General features: G+C 39.3%; 1 protein-coding gene across 2 annotated transcripts; it reads left to right on the top strand.

Moving 5' to 3' along the window:
• The first annotated feature begins 391 nt into the window (after positions 1–391).
• Positions 392–20,334, top strand: aak1b (AP2 associated kinase 1b). 2 transcript variants are annotated; one of them, XM_086300621.1, is made up of 20 exons: positions 392–1,422; positions 2,643–2,761; positions 3,960–4,068; positions 4,319–4,461; positions 5,559–5,680; positions 5,987–6,068; positions 7,329–7,461; positions 7,564–7,667; positions 7,975–8,057; positions 8,211–8,371; positions 8,862–8,983; positions 9,098–9,436; positions 9,707–9,852; positions 9,949–10,124; positions 10,207–10,296; positions 12,167–12,262; positions 13,196–13,303; positions 13,719–13,889; positions 14,986–15,093; positions 19,628–20,334. In XM_086300621.1, the coding sequence occupies exons 1-20, from the start codon at positions 1,260–1,262 to the stop codon at positions 20,305–20,307; spliced, it is 3,255 nt and encodes a 1,084-aa protein (XP_086156747.1). In that variant the 5' UTR covers positions 392–1,259; the 3' UTR covers positions 20,308–20,334. The 2 variants fall into 2 exon arrangements, with proteins under 2 accessions (XP_086156747.1, XP_086156748.1); XM_086300622.1 differs by lacking the exon at positions 19,628–20,334 and adding an exon at positions 15,414–16,298.
• Positions 20,335–21,764: the final 1,430 nt, after the last annotated feature.

The following is a 21,764-nucleotide window of genomic DNA, read 5'->3' as shown; positions in this document are numbered from 1 at the left end:
CTTTGTTCCACTGCAGAAAAAAAAATTACCTTATAACTCAGAGTCAAAATTTTGAGATATGCAGGTACATTTTATGTCTTGTAAAATCTATTGTAAATTATAAATATATTCTAATGTTTTTTTTTATTTTCAATCACTTTATTCCATGAAATTGAACATACACAACGTAAATTGTAACATAAAATGACATTATTTTTGTCTCCATTGTTTTTTAATTAAACCTATAAAATCGAAAGTAAAACATAAATGCAGAATATGTCTTTATATAATTGAATTTTATTTTATCATTTGGATGCACGCGTGCGAGCGACGTGACGTAATCGCGTCACATGATCACATAAGCTAGGGGGAGGCTGCAGCTGCGCTCTGAACTACAATACCCATAATTCCGTCCGCTCGTCAACAGCAACAGCTAGGATGTTGCGATAACGGTGGAAGCCAAAGATTGCTGTGGTTGCAGAGATTATACCGCTGGGCTGAAACCTCTGTCTACTGTTTTGGTAGATGTCAGAGTCTGTGATTACATATTCGCAGCTATAACTGCGACAGGCGGAGTCTTCAGTCTACTGTCGATTCGACGCTTGTTTGTGTTGATGAGAGGCTTCATCGCGCTAATGCGTTAGCCAACTAAAATCATAGTTTTTATTTATTTATTTATTGTAAATGGAAGCAATTAAATAGCGACACGGTCAGCTAGCTATGTGGCAACAAACGGTCGCTCCACTTGGCTGAGGATGGAAATATTTTTGCTGGCAACGCTGTCAGACAAGTTACACGTCGGTTACATCGCACCCGAAGACATTATCTTCAGAGGATAACCTGGATAACCTTAACGTACACGAAATGTCATAGCGCGTAAGTAGCTAGCATTGAGCTAGCCTAAAAATGGCTGGACGAGATGGAGATGGACCGAATGTTATCGCCGTCAGCAGCAGCCGACCGTGAACAGCTGGATTGATAGCTAAAGAAATACTTTCTCCGGAGATGCTTTAGCCTCCTGGGTGGTGTAATTCACTTACATAACAGTTAGTCGCAACGGCTCTAGCTATCACCAACTGTCTTGATCTGGCAAGCAAATGGGAAATTTGCCACCAGAAACCTCACAATATTATATATCATAAAGGCATCACTACAGGCTCCACATAGACTCGTTAGGGTTACAGTCTGAGCTGCTTTATTATCTATATCACTGCAATAATTGTGCATACAAGGACCTACAGCTCATCTGAAGCCGCAAATACCCCTGTCATTTTGACACTATGAGGAAGTTCTTTGATTCCCGTCGGGAGTTAGTCAGCTCCGGGCCTGGTTCTGGAGGAGGAGGGAGCAGCTCGGGGTCCAGCCACGCAGGCGGCAATTTCATTGGACGAGCCTTTACTGTCGGGCGACACCAAGTCACTGTTGAAGAGATAATTGCTGAAGGTAAGAAAGAGTTGCAAAGACCAGATGATGCCATTTGTTTGTTTGTTTTTGCCCGTTCTCTTGTCTCCTGATATATGATATGTGTCCTGCATGCCCAGTGCATGGGTCGCATAACAGAGATGCAACCTTGTATCATTCCCACAGGGATAATGGAGCTGTGAATCTATGTATTTCAGGTACATAAATGCTAAACATAGGCAAGCTACTTCATCCAAACTGTACTCTGACTAACACACATGCATACAATTTTCTTTTAGCTCTTGTGAATCAGATGAGTGATTCAAGCAGGTGGAGATGTACCTGATGTCAGGCATATGTGTGATTTCTTTGAAATGAAAGGTTTACTGTCAAAGAGATTCTGTATTCAAGGTTTTTGTAAGAACAGCCATTGGCAGGAAAACGTGGAACATCAGGATAATATAATGGGTGCTGTATAAGAAGCCTGAAACCTGACCACTAAAAAGTTTTAGTCTGAGTGTGCATTTCTAATGTCCAGTAGCAAGTGAATAGGCTTGTGTGAACATTAGCTGTGTATATTCTGTTGTAATGCTTGCATTAATCTATTCTTAAAGTCTCTTGTCTAACTTAGACACCCCTTTATTCTACCAGGAGCTCTCTGAACCAAAGACTGCACAGTATCTATGCTTTTAATCAGTTCTGTTAGGCTGCCAGCTACACGGCGAGTGCCCAGTCTTCATATAATACAAGAAAACAGTGCAGGACAGCTCATCGCGATGTCAGCTTTTACTGTAGTCACATAGACGCTCCAGACGTGGCTCTAAACCCTCAAACTAGACTGATGCGCTTGCAGATGTATAGTACCATACTGCCATTACACATGATGAGCGAAGGATGCAATGTAAGCTGTGATGTCTGCCTGAAATTGATGACTCCACAGCTAAACTCTGCACAGCAAATTTGTGGTCTGAGCTATACCAGATGGTTAGGCCTCAATGTAGGCCTCTACGTAAACCCCGCAGCAATGACATGACTAATAGATATTATGCTATAAGGCGGTGCCATTTGGTGCTGATTGTGCTTTTTGATGTGAGAATATACATGGATAGAAAGCTCGACAGTTGCTGAAGAATTGAGGCTTAAAAATGAGCACGTCTGCTAAATGTTCAAAATCATGGTATCCTGATAAGGTTCATAAGATTGATGTTTTGATTTTATTTTGAATGCACATTTTAAATGTGTCGTTTCTCTGCATCATGCAGGTGGCTTTGCAATCGTGTTCCTCGTGAAGACAAACCAAGGGGTTCGTTGTGCTCTGAAGAGGATGTACGTCAACAACGAACACGATCTCCAGGTCTGCAAGCGTGAGATTCAAATAATGGTGAGTGACTGAGACTAAACATTTCTCCACAGACTTTCCCTTTAAGCTGTCGTGGTTTGGCATGCTGGGTAAAATCACGTAAGGCAAGCACAAAAAAGTCCTTCAGAAGAAATCCACAGATGCCTCATTCTGTCCAGAATAAGTAAGAGCAATGCACACCCTGCAGCAGGCTTGTTTGGATTGTTCTACCACATTTGCCATCCTAGTACTTAGTGTGCTGTTTTTCATTTGCCTTTCATGGTTTGATATAAATAACCAGATTAATGGGCTGTTTATTCCTTAATGAATTGTTATTTTCTAAGCATTTATTATTGGTAAGGTATATTAAAAAAAGGATGGGTGTTTGATCACATGAAATAACATTGATCTGCATATATCTGCTATAAATATGTTATACATAAAGATGTTTACATTACTCTAAAGTAAAGATTTCTAGGGAATATATATATTTAGTATATAAACAGATATTAATGCCATGGTAGCCTACCACAAAATATGAATAGTCTATTATGGGTCTTGGAAAGTTTGACAGCATTTTTGATTGCTATCCTGTATTTGTCTTTGATGTTAGAGTCTGTATAGTTTTCCGTTCAAGGCAGCACTCCAGAAAGAACCAAGGAAGAAATATATGGCAACAGGTGTTCAAATTATTAAAACATGGCAGATTGTATAATTAAACAAACACTTCATAGAATTATTTTCATCGTTGGCTTTATTTTGCTTCTGAAGCCAACTGACCTGTCTTCCCCATGTGATGTTTGTGTAATGCATGTATGGTCGGAAGGGTAAGACGGCGCTGGCACGGCTGGCAGCCTTAATCCAATTTCCTTCGGGATGAATAAAGTATGATCGATCAATCAATTAATCAATTAACTGACTCCAGTATTCGCTGTGAAGATGGGGCTTCCCCAGCATTCAGGGATTTCGTCACATCTCAGTCTTTCTCGCTTTGTGTCTCGCACACTCTCATTGAGACACACAAACACACTCATACACAAGCAGATGGTGCTTCACCTGGGCTGTACTACTTGACATTTTTTTTTATTACATAATAGAGTTTAGATTTCAGCTCTCCATTGACACTGCCCCTGCAGATGAACGTCTCATACTACATCTCAAAACGCTGACCTTATCGAATGAATGGGTTACTTTCTTTTATAGAAAGAAATGGAAACATTTTGTGTTTGTGTTCTTGCAGAAAGATCTAGTTGGTCACAAGAATATTGTTGGTTATCTGGACTCCAGTATCACAGCTATGGGATCGAGGGACGTATGGGAGGTGCTTATACTAATGGATTACTGCAAGGGTGAGTGCTGAAAGCGAAGTGAAACCTCATGCCTTGATTATTGAAAGAATTTAAATTTCTGTTGGCCTTTCAATTTCAGGATGGATTTGTTAAAGTGCAGTTGTGCTATTAAATGAATCAAAACACGATTACACGATAAGTCTGAAAAAAATTGTGATAGAACATGCAGAAGTTAAGGTAAAATCAAATACTTCTTTAGTTAATTTCCTCTGTTTTTCAATGTGCTGCCTAATTGGATGGTATTTTGCAGGAGGTCAGGTGGTCAATTTGATGAATCAGAGGCTGCAGACTGGTTTCACTGAAGCTGAGGTGCTGCAGATCTTCTGTGACACCTGTGACGCTGTTTCTCGTTTGCACCAACGCAAGACACCTATCATCCACAGAGACCTTAAGGTGACACATTTTGCCACTGACACTCACTCTAAAACTGCAGCAGTTATCTTTTTCTCTGGTTTGTTTGATATTTTTTTTCCACAAATTAACAACTTCCAGTCTCAACTGGAGTCAGGATAACTGCTATTGGCTTTTGCATAAAGTTTTATGCAGTTTTTTTTAACCTTTAAGTTTTTGAACCTTTAAAGCTCAGGGTTGGGTGCACAGAAGCAAAGTCAGTTTAGGCTCTGTCCCAGCTTTTTGAAGTCATATGTGAACAGCCAGTAATTCACTGCTATGTACCCTCTGCTTTAAGAAAGAACAGTTGGCCAACACCTACTGTCAAGATACTCCCATCCTGGCACCGTCCTTATATAAACCACACTAGTGCAGGCAGATTATTTTGTGGAGTGTGCGACATGTCAGAGGAAAATGTGGAAAATGTTCCCTGACTCAAAAGAATTTGGCATTAATGTGAGAAAATGGCCTAGAACAAAGTATAAAAGATTTCAAAGTGGCTGTTTGTTTTAATACAAATATTGATTGATTCAATCATTGGTACACAAGAGAACATGCACAAATATATAGAGCTATTAATATTTTACTCTGTTTTTAAGCACTATGCTGTGAGTTGATTGATAAAGAGAAGAAAAAGGTAGTTTTAAAAATACTTCAAATAACTTCCACTCAGTCAGCAGCTGTCTCATTAGTCTCTGGTTACTGTCACTCAGTAATTATATAGAATTATATGGACTTCAGTGTATTACAGATTTGCTTTTGATTTATTTTTTTTGTTGTTGTTGTTGTTGTTTTTTAGTGATAAAACCTCAAAAATAATGTGTGACAGAGTCTTTAGAGCATATCGAGAGGAACGTGCAAGTTTTGAATGTGGCTACAATCTGAAAGTCATAATGTGAAGGTGTAGATTATAGATGCAGTGCACCTTTATTATTATTTCAATCTCAGATCTTGCAAGAAACAAAGGCCGTTATTTGACTTGGCAGTGTGGCTCATCGCTTACTGCCAAAATTATTCCTTTCACGATAAAAACCCTGTATTGTCCTCAAAGCGAGCAGCCCTGCACGTCACTGTGTGAGTTACGTCTTGTATGTCTGCAGGTGGAGAACATCCTCCTGCACGATAAGGGTCATTATGTGCTGTGCGACTTTGGTAGTGCCACTGACAAGTTCCAGAGCCCTCAGACTGAAGGAGTGGCTGCTGTGGAGGAAGAGATCAAAAAGTTTGTGCCTCTTTTCATCCTCAACTTTCATTCATTTGCACATTTTCTAGGTAATGTGGCACAGAAACTGACTGCATTTTTAAATTCCTAAGCAGCTTCATTGTTTTGTTTTTTTCTTTATTTTATTATGTTTTTGAACTTTCTCAATATTTCACCGTTGTGTGGAATTGAAAGGTTCTGTTTTTAGGTTTAATTTGTGATATCTGAAAGCAAAACTCATTTGTTTGCATTTATAAGCACATTGTGCTAAGCAAGTTATCTTTTTTCAATACCTCACTAAAAATCTGTAGCTGTCCCTTATTGCAGGTATACCACCTTATCATATCGTGCTCCAGAAATGGTGAACCTCTACAACAATAAGATCATCACCACGAAGGCAGACATCTGGGTGAGTGAAGATTGCAGACTGCTGTGATATTCATGATGCATGGTAGTCGTGATGAGTTAATACATGCAGCATATACTGGTACCTGGTATAAATCTCAACTTAAATGTAATGTTTGCCTTAAACTACAATATTGTGCAAAAGTCTTGAGCCAACCTCTCATTTATTTCTATTTTGCTTCCAAGGAGCCAGACTTTTTTCTTTGTGTGTGAATCATTTAATCGTTTTTTTACTAGCAGCCTGTCACAGAAAACACGTTTGTTTGCAAAACTACCGAAAATAACGCAGTTTCACAGGCATAAAAGAGTAGTTTATGATTCCTGCAGGTCTAAAAAAAACTAACTAGAGAAGAGGAACAGTATCTGAAAGACGTGTTCTTAAGAAATAGGGAAAAAAGTTTTAGTTGAAATTATTTACAAAAAGTATGGAAGAGGTCAAGAGAGAGGTACAACAGTGAATGTCTACAGCCATCCGTAAAGCACAGTGGAGAATGTGTTTGGGGTTGAATTTCTGCCAGTGGTGATGGAGATCTTGTCAAAATTGATGGAATTGTAAAATGCAGAAAAATACCATCATATTTTCAATACCATCTGAGTTTAGTCCAATTTCAACTGCTTAAGTTTCTCAGCATGACAGTGATTCCAACCTCACTGCCAACGTAGTAAAAGCATATCTGGTTAAAAACACAATGCAACACTATCAGTCATGGATTGGCCTCCCCAGATCACAGACCTCAACATAATTGAAGCAATGTGAGATCTATCTGACAGAGAACAAAAAAAAGGCAGCCAGCATCCAAAGAAGAGCTTTGAATGTCCTTCAAGAAGCCTGGAGAACTGTTCCTGAAGATTACTTAAAGAACTTGACTTCAGACTGTGTTCAAGTGTAAAGCTGGTCATACCAAATATGACCACCTTTGGTTTGAGGCTTGTGTTTTTTCCTTATATACTATATTTCTGTGTATGTTTGCAGTTTCAATAAAGCATCGCACATATTTCTCATTTTCCTAGCAAAATTTTAAAGAAATAAAGGGGTGCTCAAGACCTTTGCACAGTACTGCAAGTTTGACATTATAGCCAAAGATTAAACACGTCTTAAAAACAAAAATGTAAAATCTCTAGGTTTGTGAAATAGCTATGATGTTAATACACAAATTTATAGTGCTATCTCAACTGGTGTTTGGATGGGAAATACTTTCTTATCACCATATTTGATGAATTATCCTCCTCTCTTCTCGGGCATGCATGTGGTTGTCTTCTCCAGGCACTGGGCTGTTTGCTGTACAAGCTGTGCTTCTTCACTTTGCCCTTTGGTGAAAGCCAGGTGGCCATCTGTGATGGCAGTTTCACTATTCCAGATAATTCCCGTTACTCTTATGATCTTCACTGCCTCATTCGTTAGTACCGCTTACATTTCAGAAGCATAAATTTCATATCTACTAACAGACTGGTGTCTACCTTGTTGAGACTTTCATTTTTATGTACACGGTATGTTTCAGGGTACACGCTGGAGCCAGATCCAGACAAGAGACCAGATATCTACCAGGTGTCCTATTTTGCTTTCAAACTAGCTCAGCGGACGTGCCCTGTTCAAAATGTGAAGGTCAGTGCCTCTTGGCACCAGAAGTAGTCAAAATATTTGGATTTGCTTGACTTTGTCTCATCGAGACTCTGCTATGGGTTCTCTGCCTGACCTACATATGGATACAGGCCAGTTGTCACGCTGTGGGAGGAAGATAAGCTTGGATTCTTTATTTTCATAGAGTGTAAAATACTTGTTAGTCCTGATGATATTTTAGTTAAAAAAAAACTTTTTTGTGTGTGAAACATTGATTTTCTCATTGCAGATCTCTTTGTAAAATCTGTGCAGACTTCATTGTAAAGCCTTTCCTTTTTTTTTCATAAACAAGAATTCTCCGATTCCTTCCAAACTTCCTGAGCCAGTCAAAGCTAGCGAGGCTGCGGCAGCAAAGAAGAGCCAGGCTAAGCCCAGGCAAGCATGACCTGCTTTCACTGTGTTACCATTAAAGCTGTAGTAACGTAGAAGTAATTAGGTATCATCTGTATTCTGATACTCATTAAATAATTATGTTAACACTGTTTGCCATGATTAACAAGAAGGCCAACATCCTCCCTTTGTTGCCAGACTGACAGATCCAATTCCCACCACTGAAACCTCCATCACCCCTCGCCAGAGGCCCAAAGCAGTCCACACCCAGCCTGCTGCTGGCATCTTACCCATCCAGCCTGCTGCTCTGACCCCTCGCAAGCGGGCTAATCTCCCTGTTGGTGCAGCACAGCCTGTGGGTACGTACAGCACTCTGTCCTTATTTTCCTGTCTGTCACAGGAAAAGAAAACCAGTCTTTTGAATAAGGATGAGAATAAATACAGGGATGTCTCTAATCCTTTGTGTGCACGTTGAATACCTCAATTCTCAACAAGAACAGCTCAAATAAACAGGTGAAGACTCATGCAAATTAAAGTTATCTAACCAAAACCCCAAAGTGATTATGAAATGAATTTCTCTGCTTTCACTTATAACAATGCTTCAGGTACTGTAGGTTCTTTTTTGTGTGATGAATCACTTTGATGTGTTTGCGTTTAATAGACTGTTTAATTCACTTTAATGCATTTTGATGAGCGTTATATCGTTTTTTTGTTGTTGTTGTTTTTAAATTCAAATAAACTTGTTTGTGTTGCTTCACATTAGGTCTTTTGAGCATCTGTGCAAGTATTCAGATCAAATTGTCTCCACTGACTGTAGAGTAATGCGCTCTTTTGTGTTTTTGTCTGCAGGAGTCAGTTTAGATCTCTCTCAGCCAGCTGCAGCTCTTCAGTCACAGAAGGCTCAGGCTTCAGCTCTGCCTCTCATTCAGTCACAAAATAATTCAAATCAGACTGCAGCTCTACAGAAGCAGGTTCACTGACCATTGTGTCTTCTTTAACAAAACAGATTATAAGTTGCTTTTATTTGCAGATCTACTGTTTTTGAGTGACAGTTCCTTTCAAATGTTAAAATCTTTGCATGTTAGGCTGTGCAGCCAGCTCCAGCTGCAGAGACAGCAGCACCAGCAGCAGTGGCATCACCGGTGACCAAAGCTGACATCCAACCACAAGCACAGCCAACAGTACAGCAACAGACTACACCCACCTCTGTTGTGAGCTCAGCCTCCCAACAAGGAGCACAGACCCCATCCAGCCCAGCCCCGCCTCAGCGCCCAGCTCGTCGTAAGCAGGCCAGCCTGGCTCAACAGCCAGAGGCGCAGCCTTCCCCCAGCAAGCCTGCAGTATCTCAGCAGCAGATAACTCAACCGTCAGCTACCCAGGCTCAGCCTGGCGCTACTGAGAGCAGCCAAAAACCAGCTGAGACAGTAAGTGGCTTGCTGGCAAACATCTAGCTTCAAACAATGCCTAAATACCAGCACTGCAGAGCTGTCAACGTCATCCTTTTCCCCTTAATCTACGTGTGGCATGTCCTGATCTAAAGTGTTTCTCTGTCTCATCAACCAGAGTCAGTTCAAAATGTGAACAAATGTGTTGTTTTTTTATATTCTTCCTCTTGTGAACACAATTAGCTGTCTTTCTAAATTAAATAGTTGTTGATTTTTGATATTTTGGCTTCCTTTGCCTCTTTTGATCAGACCCCACCTGCTACTCCAAAGACAACTGAAGAACTAAACCACCAACGCACACCGAGTGACGCCACAGCTCCTGCTGTTTCTGCAGTTCCAGAGAGCGACTCCTCACAGCAGCCACAGGGAGCTAATGAAGAAGCAGCTCTCAATCAGTAAGTGTCACATTTTCTTCAATAATATTCAACTACAGCTTCTCCTATTTGGTTTATTTATGAGGTTTTGCTGCTGTTGTTGATGTTTTCTTTCAGATCACTTCCGTCTCAGCCAAATCTTAGTGATGCAGTACAGGACCAAAGTAAAAATGTTCCTGCTTCTGGTGCCACCACAAACACCCCTACACAGCCAGCGTGGAACCCCTTTGATGATGACAACTTCTCCAATCTCACTGCTGAGGAGTTTACAAGTGATGCCAAAAAGGCTAATGGTAACATCTGCATGCTAATGTTCATGTGCAGTATTTTTAAAATAGGATAAACAGTGAATGACAGAGACTCTCCTTTTATCAGACCTAACCCCAGATACTGAAACAACTGCTTCAGAAGAGTTGATACCAGGCCTTCAGGCCTCAGCTGTTGATACCACCCCACAGGAAACTGGTATGTGAGTTTTTACACATAGGATAGGATAATTCACATAGTTTTTCTTCTGTGTGGTCTAAGTCAACGGTCCCCAACCTTTTTTGCGCCACTGACTGGTTTATGTCCGACAATATTTTCATGGACTGGTCTTTAAGGTGTCGCGGATAGATACAACAAAATAAAACCAATGCCGGTACCAAAAAAAAAAGATTTATTCATAACACACGGGAAAAGACCCAGGGAAACCAAGTTAACGATAAAAACAATAAAAAAAAATTAACGCCTGAAAACCATGAATTTCATACCCGAGCCTCAACTCTCGCAGCCGGTACTGGTCCGTGACCCCGGGGGTTGGGGACCGCTGGTCTAAGTGATCCTTGATTGATTACATTTACTATTATAATCGAAACTGTGATTATAAAAATGCAAAAAATATAAGCATGTAATAACCTAATGAAACAAGTAGATACAAAATATGAAGGTGATCTTGTCAAACTAAAATGATCTCATTGTACTTTAATGCTATCCTTAATAAATATAACAGCATCAGGAAGTTTAGGAACAAGAGACTCTACAATAATACAGAGAAAACCCCAACAATCAGAAAACCCCATATAAGCCTTAACTTAGAGACAGTGGGAAGGAAAAACTTCCTTTTAACAGGAAGAAACCTCCAGCAGAGCCAGCCTCAGGGAGAGGCAGCCATCTACTGCCACTCAGTAAGGGGTGAGGGGAGGGAGACAGGACAAAAGACACACAGTGGAGAAGAGCTAGTGTGAATAAATGAATCTTGATAATTAATCTTATGATTGTCATCATATCATCTAACACTAGCATGAGTTTATTAAGACTGCTGTAGATGATATTTACTGTTATCTATACTATGTTTTTTTCCCTCCTTTTGTTCCACATGAAGCTCTGCACTATAAAATCTGGAGGAGAAACTTTAAAAGTAAACCTCTTAATGCGCCTAATCCTATAATCTGATAGCTTTAATGAGCTTTGGAAAACAACAGGGCTGCACTGTAGTGTGTGTTAAACTGGTAACTAAGCTATGCTGGCTCTCTTTTAACTTGGCTCAATCACTGTAGTTAACTATCCTGCAAACCTGACCAGCTCCAGTGCAGAGTTTTGGTTTTAAAATCAGCTGTGCTCATTTTATTTCAACGTCTTCACTAAATCGTCCCTGGTGATATTCTTTTTTTTCTTTTATATAGATTTCCAGCTGATAGAATATGTTGTATATAAATACCTTGGCCGTTACAGTTACATGAACTGTGTAACTGTCACTTCGCTACGGGAAAGCGTTCAGCTGATGATGTGGAAAATGTATAAGTGTTGTTGTATTTTGTCTGAAAGTCTGTTGCAAACTATGTTTGAAAATAAACATCACAGATTAGATAACTGATTAGTCAGGTGGTATTTATGAAAGAGAAATAGCTGTGAATTAATATCACCAACAACTGTCATGATTTCCACATGTCCTTCATTATGGGATAAACAACAAAATAACAGAATCAAAACGATGTAAAGACGACTCATTCATCGATGAGATGTTCAGACCTGACCTGAAACAAATATTTATTTTATTATGAAATAGTTTTCTAAAGCACCGCTGATCATCTAAAGGACACTTTTACTTCATGAGACAAGTCAATTGTTTTTTAATTGTGAAACGAATAAACAGGTATTGCACTTAGTGAGGTTAGGTAAGTTCATTAGCCTCAGTTTTAAAGCATGGTTGTTGGATCTGCTTTTGAATCAAATTTGCACTGGAGCATAATCAGGCTGTTTTCCTTTTGTATTTTTAGTGTAATTTTCCAACCTTATGTCATGGATTATAAATCTTTCCTTTATGACACCTCTCTACACCTCCTCTGCTTTCTAGTTGAAAGACCAACATCCATTCTTGATGTGGAATCAGGAGCCTCGCTGCTGGCTGTCCCTGATCCTTTCCATACCCTTGAGCTGTCAGATGCACCAGGTAAATGCCTGTCTTTGTGGATTAGTATACTGCTTGCATATGTGTGAACTGTTATTTCTAAATTTCCTGATTTGTTTTAAGTAGCGAGCCCATTCTTCGCCACACATGCCGATGCCTTTTGCAATATTAAAGAAAATCAGATCAGCATCAGGCTTACCTGGTAGCGTACGTTCCAGCAATAGTTCTTGCTAGGCATGATGTTCTCAGGTTGTGTGTCCATCTATGCCCTTCTCCTGAACCCAGTAACAGGAAATGGTTTTTAATTTTTGCACAACAAAACACTTTAGCATTATATTATCCAAATATATTGTTTAACAAAATTATTAGACCACCACCACAGGAAAGGTTTATGCCCCAGCTGCCCTAAATTAGCAGTATTGGTAATTACCAAATCATCTTTTATGTTTCTGTAATAGTTACACCAGTATATATACAAGCTCACTAATATATGCCTAAATGTATTTATTGATGTTAGTATGAATTTACAAATTTATTGTTTTACACAAAAAGAGAAAAAAATAGTCCATTATTATTTTTTGATTAAGATGCCAAATTACAGTTATTTACTTAGGGCAGCGATTTCTAGCCTGCCTGCTTAGCCCTGTACTGGACTCCGACTGTTGTTAGCCCAACCTACTGCTTTTGAATGTAAGGACAGGGTAAGAAGGTTGCAGAACAGAGCTATACCCCCAGACAGAAATTACAAACTGGAACTGAATGGAATCCTTGAAAGTTTTAAGTTCGAGCAGGCTACTTGGTGAAGGTATGCAAGCTTCTTTTATCAGTAAATTCTTCAGTTTAGACAACATTGAACTCCGGGCAATGTTTTGAGCTTTGTGTGAATGCCTGTGACTTAACATCTTTACATTTTTGACACAGTTGTGCTTAAATATGTCTCATTTGTCTCCCTCTTATCTTTCCACTGGGTTTTAGAGAAACTGATTGAAGGACTCAAATCTCCAGACACATCTTCACTCATGCTTCCTGACCTCCTGTCATTATCCGATCCTTTTGGTGGGAATGTGGAAGAGTCTGCAAAAGGTGTGTGTGTGTGTGTGTGTGTGTGTGTGTGTGTGTGTGTGTGTGTGTGTGTGTGTGTGTGTGTGTGTGTGTGTGTGTATTCAAGTTTCTGTGTTTAAAAATGCATCAAATACATGGAAAGGTTTTAAAAAAAAAAAAAAAAAAAAAAAAAAAGCAATTAAGGCGTTTCAGATATTATAGTGTAACGCTATTTATAGTTTTCCTTTCCATTATTTAAAAAACCCTATAAATAAGAAGAGAGAAGTTTATTTATATTTACCTTTGTGTATAACTTCACACTTGGCTCTTTTAATGTTTGAAAGTAGTAGAAGAAACCTCACTGACAGGCTGTGCATTCATCTGTTTACTTGTTGTCAGTGAAAATTCAACCATAAGAAGACCTCTTCCTTTGTCCACCTGTCCTGACTTGTCTCAGATCCTCTCACGGCAGACGACTCTCTCCTGGGCTGCTCTCTGATCTCTGGTCCATCTGCCCCCCTGGCAGCAAGCAGTGCAACTTCCTCTGTGTCTTCTGCTCCCACTTCTGCTGCCTCTGCTTTGGATGATTTCAGCCTGTTGTCTGGAGACTCCATACAGCCTAAAGCAGGTAAGGAACTCTGCCAGGGCTGAACTGAAAGCAGCATTACCTATGACCTGCCTACCGTGATCTTTGACAGAAACTTTCCTGTATTGTGGGTAGCGGTGTTTTCCTTAGAGACATAGCACCAACGATGTTCTTTACCATCTCAGTCATGCAGCAGACTGAGCTCTGCTGTCGAACACTAGCTGGGGAGCAGAAACCGACATCTGTTGTCAGCTACAGTTTTGAAGACTGAAGACAATATCAGCACCTAACCAGTGAAAGTGAGATGTGCAGTTGTAGTTCAGTGCTGCAGCCTCTTCAGTTAATTATCCTGCAAGCTTTGGAATTACCACAAAGGTGCATGTTTGGTCTTATTTTTGTTGGCTAATTAAGAATGACACTTTAGCAGAAAAGCTAATGTGGATGTTGCAGCAGGCTGTTGTCTGGCTCCATGTAGCCTTCTGCTGTGCCTCTGTGTGGAAAAAGGGGAGGCATTGAAACCAAATGATCAAAGAAATCCTCACCAAGTGGAGTTGGTTTTCTGATTCACCATTCAGAAAAAAGACATTTTCACCACTGAGTGGCATCAGAAGCACGGCTTAACAAAACCATTTTCATTCAAAATGTTCTCGACTGGCCTCATGTGTTTTTTGTTTTGTTTAGTTTTTTTCCTGTTTGTGTGTCTTGTGTTTCACTTAATCTTTAAAAGTTAAAAATGAAGGCAAAGTAATTAATCTGTGGAAGTGTTCTCTATGTCACAAAGTGAGAGCTGTACAGCTGTGGTTTAGTTTTTCGCTTCTCGGCTGGTGAACAAAAGCCTTTGACTGTCGTTGACAGTGCCAGCTTCAAATCACAGCCTGACTGTGCACCAGCTGCATGAAAACAATAACTACAGGCCTCTCCTCATAGCATCTTATCAAACAGGCTTTGTGCAGCAGATACGTTTTTGGAGTAATGGCTGGGTTTTTTTGTCTTTTTTAGAACATTTTTATTGTAATGAGGAACAATAAGCAGCAGCTACACTATAAAGCCCTTATAAAATTGTTTTCCTTAGAGCTACCTCTAGTTTCACTTCAAAGGTTTTCTTTTTTTGGGATTATTTGGCTTTTATTTTGTGCAGACTCGTCTCTCCTGATCTCAGACTTTGAGTCCCAGCAACCCAGCGCAGAGGCTGGTACAGAGGATGAGTTTGACCCTATTCCCGTCACAGGCCGAAAGAATTCCCAAGGTATGTCTTTACACTCTCCTCTAGGAAGCACTGGATGGGAAAGATGGTTCCAGAAAAAAATGAATCGCAGTGATATTTACTGAGACGCAGACCAGCTAGCTGTATTATTCTACATGCTCAGTCAAAGTAATGTTTGAAAACCTGTAGAAGGAAATGGGTAAATTCAGCCCTCTCTTTCTCTTTTCTCTTTCTTGACCTCTCTCCCCCTTGCTTTGATTGCTTTATGTGACTCCCGCTCCTGCGCCCCTCCTCACCTCTGTTTGCTTGTATCCGTCTCGACCCCTTTGCCTCCCTCCCCTCCTTTTTTGTCTCTCGGCCAGTTTCAGGAGGCCACTCGCGCAGTAACAGTGGCGGCTCTGAATCCAGCCTTCCCAGCTTGGCCCGCTCCCTGCTGCTGGTGGACCAGCTCATCGACTTGTAGGCACTCTCCCCCCCCATAGAAGCTGTAACACTGGATTATAGACTGGCATAGCATAACAGCGATCAACACTGTTGTCATAGCTAGCTTCCTGCACCCCTTGGCTGTCATCAGCATTGTAGTTGCTGCAGTAGAAATCACCTTTCAGTGCTTTTTTCCATTCCTGTCCTTTCCACCATATCGATCCAATCATCTGGCCTATCTTGACTTCTCATCTCTCACCTTCACCGTCATGTTTTATCTCCTTGCATCATGTATTGTGCATTCTGGAAGAGTGGCCAATACGCAAACGTATCATCATCATACTTTCTAAAGATGAACCATTACACCATTTCTGTCAATCAGGATATAATACAGCTGTCCAGTTTGTCTGAAAAACACTGCATTATTCCTTATAGCAAACTATAGAAGATCATTGTTGTAATGTATAATAAGCATAGTTCTAAGTGGTTGTAGTTATAATCGTGCGCAAGTGAATTTGTCGTCGTTTGCCTTTTTAAATTCTCCTCCCCAAATTTATTTGCACATTTTAATGAAAAAAAACATGCAGAAAAAAAATTGAGTGACCATTTATTCAAATGAGGTTTATTCCTGTAAAAGCCAAACTTCTTTGAAACTTAGTCATGTAGCCTGATTTGCACAGTTGCAGAAACGTTACCTCTGTCAGAGCTGTAGGAAGGAATAGCTTAAAAATTTAAAGCTGCTATAGATTAGGCTGAGAAACATTAAACGGTGTTACAATCTGGAAACCAGACAGCCATAACCTCAGTGAAGTGCCATAAAATAATAATAATAATAATAATACTAATAAAAGAAGCAAACTGCTGGATTTCTGAAAGCAAAATGACAACGTCACCACAAAACTGAACTACTAGCAAAATACAGTATGTCCAACCACGCAGTGAGAGCCAGCACGCTTTCTTTTATGCTCTTATTTTGAGCTTCTTCGTATTTCTTTTTTTTTTTACTTTCGTCCTCAAGGCAGGCAATAGATAGGGTTGGAATTAAAAATGATGAAACGGGGTCATTTATCTGTGTTAATAGCAGCGTGCCATATCGATAGTAATGCATGACAATAATTTGAAAAATCAGCAGTAATAGGATATAAAGTAGCAGTTATATATAGGCAGAGCATACATGACTATTCATATCATTTCTTGGCACTAACGCATCATTTCACAAATTATTTTCACATTAGCATATTCATTCCACATTGTGCAATTCCTTCTGCATTCCTTATGTTTGTTTACTCCTAATTTGTGTAAATAGATATCTGCAACTCCCTGCAGGCTCCTATCCAGACCGTATATTATATGAAGTCATTGTCATAAAGCTTTACTTGTGGAAAACATATTGCTTTACTTGTGAAATCTCTCTCTCCCTGTTAATACATGTTAATATTATAGCGTGTTAGAGAATGAATGTAAGAAATAAATATTAGTCTATAATACAAAATATATCTATGATTCTTAACACCATAATCATTCAATAATATTGAAGAATATATATAAATATCTCATTCCTCTTTGTGGAATTATGTGTTAAGGAAGTTTTTTTCTTTCTTTCTTGGTTCTATCTACTCAATAATTGTCAGTACATTGAAAATGTATAGATGATAACCCTAGTCTGTTCAGTCTGAAAGGCCAGACTGAATCCTATGTCTTATTCTATCTTCGTGAAATGAAAGTGAGCCTGTGTTCTGTTTGTTTACATGAACTGATGAAGGATTATATTTTTATTCAGAACAGTCTTCTTCAGAGCGGGAGTTGATGCGCTTCATTTGAAATTGTGCTTTTAAAGTCGTTTCTTTTTCTTTTCTTTTTTTCTTTTTGTTTTTGTTGCTTAGCCGGTTTTAGTGGTCACAGGATTCATATCAAAAAGCATGGCAGTGTTGTTGAATGTTACGTTCATGTGTGTTGGTATACAGTGTTATGACGTGTGTGTGTGCGTGGAGTCCAAATTGTTGGCTGTGTTTTTTCCAGTAGCCTGTTTGTGTTGATGTTTGCTGCAAATATGACGACGGTCACGTCTCCTCTGAAAGCACAGGCCCCGACCCTCCTCCCATTCTAAATTCTCTCAGGTAGTCAGAGCTACATTGCTCTCTCCGAGAGCTGGAAATGTACAGTATTGGCTTACTGCTCCCTGTCTCGTTGTCCTCTCGAGGTCTGCTCTCCGTATTGCAGTTATTGAATTACAGATGTGAAACGTGTGAGGGGCTCTGTGAAGTGTGGAGAGGTCTACTCTGCCAGTCTGCCAGTCTTTCAGTGAACATACTGCACTCCTGCTGTAGCCGTGGTTCAATTATCAGACAGCATCGCTGTCATGAGTTAGAAAGGATCAGCTCTGTAGTCAGCAATATTGATGTGTCCGTAGGATCCGATGAAGATACTTGCTTCCGTGTACCTTTTACTCGTTAAAAAGTTATTTTGTAAAGGACACTCTAAATGTCCTGATATGTTTGTGCAAGATCTAATAAGAAGACCAGAAGTTTCATGCTAGCAGGTTTAATTACGTACACTATATCGGCTCCTGTGTTATTTCAGTTTATCTGTCTCTGCCCCCAAAATTGGAAGTGTTTTGAGTACATCAAATTTTTGGTCCTCATAAATCTGCAGGAAAAAAGAGGTGGAGGAAGCTGTTTTAAAAGCAGGCGTAATGACTGCAGGTCAGCTTGTGTTTTTGAGCATCCTCTTTACGATCCTTCCACTGAACAGCTCAGTCTTTTGCAGTCACTGTTTGAACCTATGCAACTCCCGAGCTTTCTCCCTGTAGCTGCCAGTGTGCCGTTGAAATCAGTGGGAAGACACAAAAAAAAAGCCAATCGAGACGATTCCTTGATGTGAAACAGAAGCCCCTCTTTTATTTTGTTCTTCTTTTTTTGGTCATTTGTTTGTTTTCTCCTCTCTTGTTTTTGCCAAAAGTGGCCACTGCCCATTACCTGATATTACTGAGTGTTTTGAGACGCCTCCTGTCATTAGGGCCCAATCCCGCGTCAGAGCTGTGATATTGTGTGCTCCTTCTATTTTTGTGAGATAACTAAAGAATTATAAAGGGATGGCAAATAAAGTACAAATGTGAATGTCAGCTTGTCGAGTATTGATTCTATGCTAATTGTGTAAGTGGTTTATAAAGACTACATTGTTTATTTATCCTGATATTTCTATTTTTGCTCAACTTTTTTTTGTTTGCTATAATGATATCTACCTGAAGTAAAGGCTTCGAATAGGATTTTGTATGTAAATAATCTATTAAATGTGATGTTATTATGTAGGAGGATAGGTTTAAAGCATTAATAAGAATCTCCCTGGGAAACACCTTACCTCTACTCAGGTAAGACGAAACAGCAGCTTCATGCTCGATTTAATTCTAATTTAATTTAATTTGTCTATTTTTTTGAATTTTTTTTTTCTTACGCCACGTTTTCTGTGTTGGTATTGAGGCAGTTTAATAGCTCCATTATTTGTTTTTTCAGTTAATATTTTTATATGCATGCTTTTAAAGGAAACTTTTTTTTTTTTTAGTCTAACATCATCATGGAGGTTTTCAATTACATAATTATTAATGTAATCATCCATCTTTAATCAATAATGAATTTTAAAGGAGCAATTAAACAGCAACAGTTACTCCTTCATACACTGTATTACATAATTCCAGTTATTCGTGATACAGGTCTGACAGATCACGCTGGCATAGCTGAACATTTTTGTGCCCCAGCACATTTTCCTAACAAGTTTTTGACTTTTAACATGCATCAGATAACTCAGTGTACATTCATTTAATAAAAAAAACTTTGAATTAGAATTCATTTTATGAATGCCTGGCCACTGTGATTTGCACCAAAGCAGGTGAAAAGATATCCTTGAAGTTTAACTAAAGTTTGTGTTAAACTAATGATCAACCGTTTCCTTGATTTTTTTTTTTTTTCTCAGTGTATGTTGCACCATTTTGACAATACTATGATTTTTGTCACAAGGAGCAGTTTACTTGATTCTTTTTAAATTAAGCATCAATTTCTTTTCAATATAAAAATAATAAGAAAAGAAATGTCACTGTGTTGAAAAGCTCTCGTGCATCATTCTCCCTAGGTGACCTTTCTCGTGTCTCTTCCTCATACAGACCTGCAGAGGGAGCCGAACAGCAATGAGCTGCGAGCCGCCTGGACAGCAGCTTCTGTGCAGCTCGCAGAGGAAAAACAAAAGCTGAGAGTCCAGCAGAGGACTGCATCATGTGTCTATGATAAACACATGTTGCTGACAGATGAATGGTACAGTCAACACCATACCAGACAAACTCCTCGCACCAGTCTTCATTTCACACTATTAGACCAAGAATCCCAATTCCAGCCTCCAGACAGCCAGTTTACCTCTGATGTCTTCCAGCTGGCCCCTTTTAAGACTCCAGCAAAAGAAACTAAGGTGGCGTCTCATAAACCTGTTGAGGTGTCTGATGTTTTCCTCCAGGCCCCGTTTGGAAAGAGGCAGGAAACCACCAAAGAAGTTCCTATCAACACTTGTGTATTTAAGTCTGGTGCACAGCAAATCCAAGCCAGCAAACCGCGTCATTCAGCTAGAACGCCATTTTCTCACGTTTTTCAGAGTAGACGAGCGGCTCCAGAGACGCCTTTGCTTCAGCAGCCGGTGGCCGTGCACCGGGTCGTCTCCAGGATCGGTCAGCAAGCCGCCGTAGGCTCAGTAGCTGTGGGGCCGTTACATTCCTGGACCATAGGGGGTAGAGCGCTCGATGACCCGTTTACCGCTGCACCATTTCAACCAAGATGTTCTCAGGAGAAACCCTGATTATATAATCATCTTTAAAAAAAACAATTAGGAGCTTTTTTTTTTTTTTTTTTTTTTTTGCAAGTAATGAAGAAGCCAACATATAGTTCAGTGGCAGTATTACTTAAATCTCTGGTGTAATTTTACTTTTGAGATTATTGTTGGCTATTTAAAATAATTGAAGTAATCCTTAAACTAGTTCATGTTAAAACTTGATGTTCTACCTCAGCCATGAGATCCGTCTTCAGTCTGAGAACCGCAGTGCATCACATCAGCACTTTACAAATAGTTTGAGCTTTGGCTAAAATGGTCATCGTTCATGGATCTGTCACTGACAAAAGTTAATTTAAGTTTTTTAAGGAAATCCCTCCATGTGTCACATTTTGAAAGGAAAGAAAATCATGAGCATTCTAGCATTATAGAAAACACAAACAACTTCGATCTAATACAGTAGGTGCTGTAATTGTGAGTAGTTGTGTTTATAATGTTGTTGCGGTTTCCTCCTTAGTTCACATTTAGAATACAGATTGTGCCTTTGTTTTCCAAAATGACTCAAAGCTGGTCGACAAACTGACTTAGTGTTCCCACTGACACCAAATCTTTTGCTATAAACCAAAGAAATTCTACAAAACTAAATGTTTCTTCATATTTGCTGCTTTCAAATGAACTGAGTTAAAGCATTGTAGATTTACTAAACCTGCAGCTGTACGTTATTCAGAATAAAGTTCCCAAAGAATGAATTGATTACTCACAAGCTACCCCTGTTGTTCCCAGTTAGTTCCCACTAACTGCTGTCATTATAGCACAGCCAATTTTACAAGCTCCTTATAATGATCTTTAAAGAAGTTATATATCATATCTGTTAGTTTAAATCATTGGCGTTTTATGTGTTTGTAGAAACTCTTAGAAAAACCAAGTTCATTTCCAATAAACTGCTACTTCAGTGAGTTTTTTTTATGGTTTACAAGAATTTGTTTCCAGTTTTGCTTCACACTTTGGCAAAGATGTGGACTTTTTTATAAACCATACTGCCTTTGCTGGAAAAGTATTTTGTTCATGCGTAGTATTTTTTTGAATCTATACTATCTGATTATTAATACTGGACTTTAGGAAATATCACCAGTGAAAATAAATGAATTATGAACACAATGGAGATCTTTTTATTCACTGCTTTGACAAACAATGGTCACATTTCTGTTCTGAATGTGTTGTAAGAGACATAAGCTGAAACTATTAAGTTTTTTGTCTGACTCTGTTTGGATCGTCCAGATTTTGAAGATTAACCTCTAAAGATTTATATAGCTGAAGGGAAATAGATAAGCACGAGAGATTTATTATAAATTAGCTCAAGGCTGTGTGTAAGCTGCACCGTGGCTCATAAATCTGCATGACTGGGGGTGATTAAGCTGCCTGAAGACACTCACTGCCATTGTTTGTGCAGCCAAGGTAAACAGTAGCACTAGCAAACCTCAGCAAAA

The sequence above is a fragment of the Aulonocara sp. 'chitande type north' Nkhata Bay genome, linkage group LG7 (assembly GCF_057382095.1).
Source record: "Aulonocara sp. 'chitande type north' Nkhata Bay isolate Kocher_YH1m ecotype deep benthic linkage group LG7, A_spYH_male_GT1.1, whole genome shotgun sequence".
Lineage (NCBI taxonomy): Eukaryota > Metazoa > Chordata > Actinopteri > Cichliformes > Cichlidae > Aulonocara > Aulonocara sp. 'chitande type north' Nkhata Bay.
Note: the sequence above shows the minus strand (reverse complement) of the source record. Positions and strands in the feature narration are given on the sequence as shown.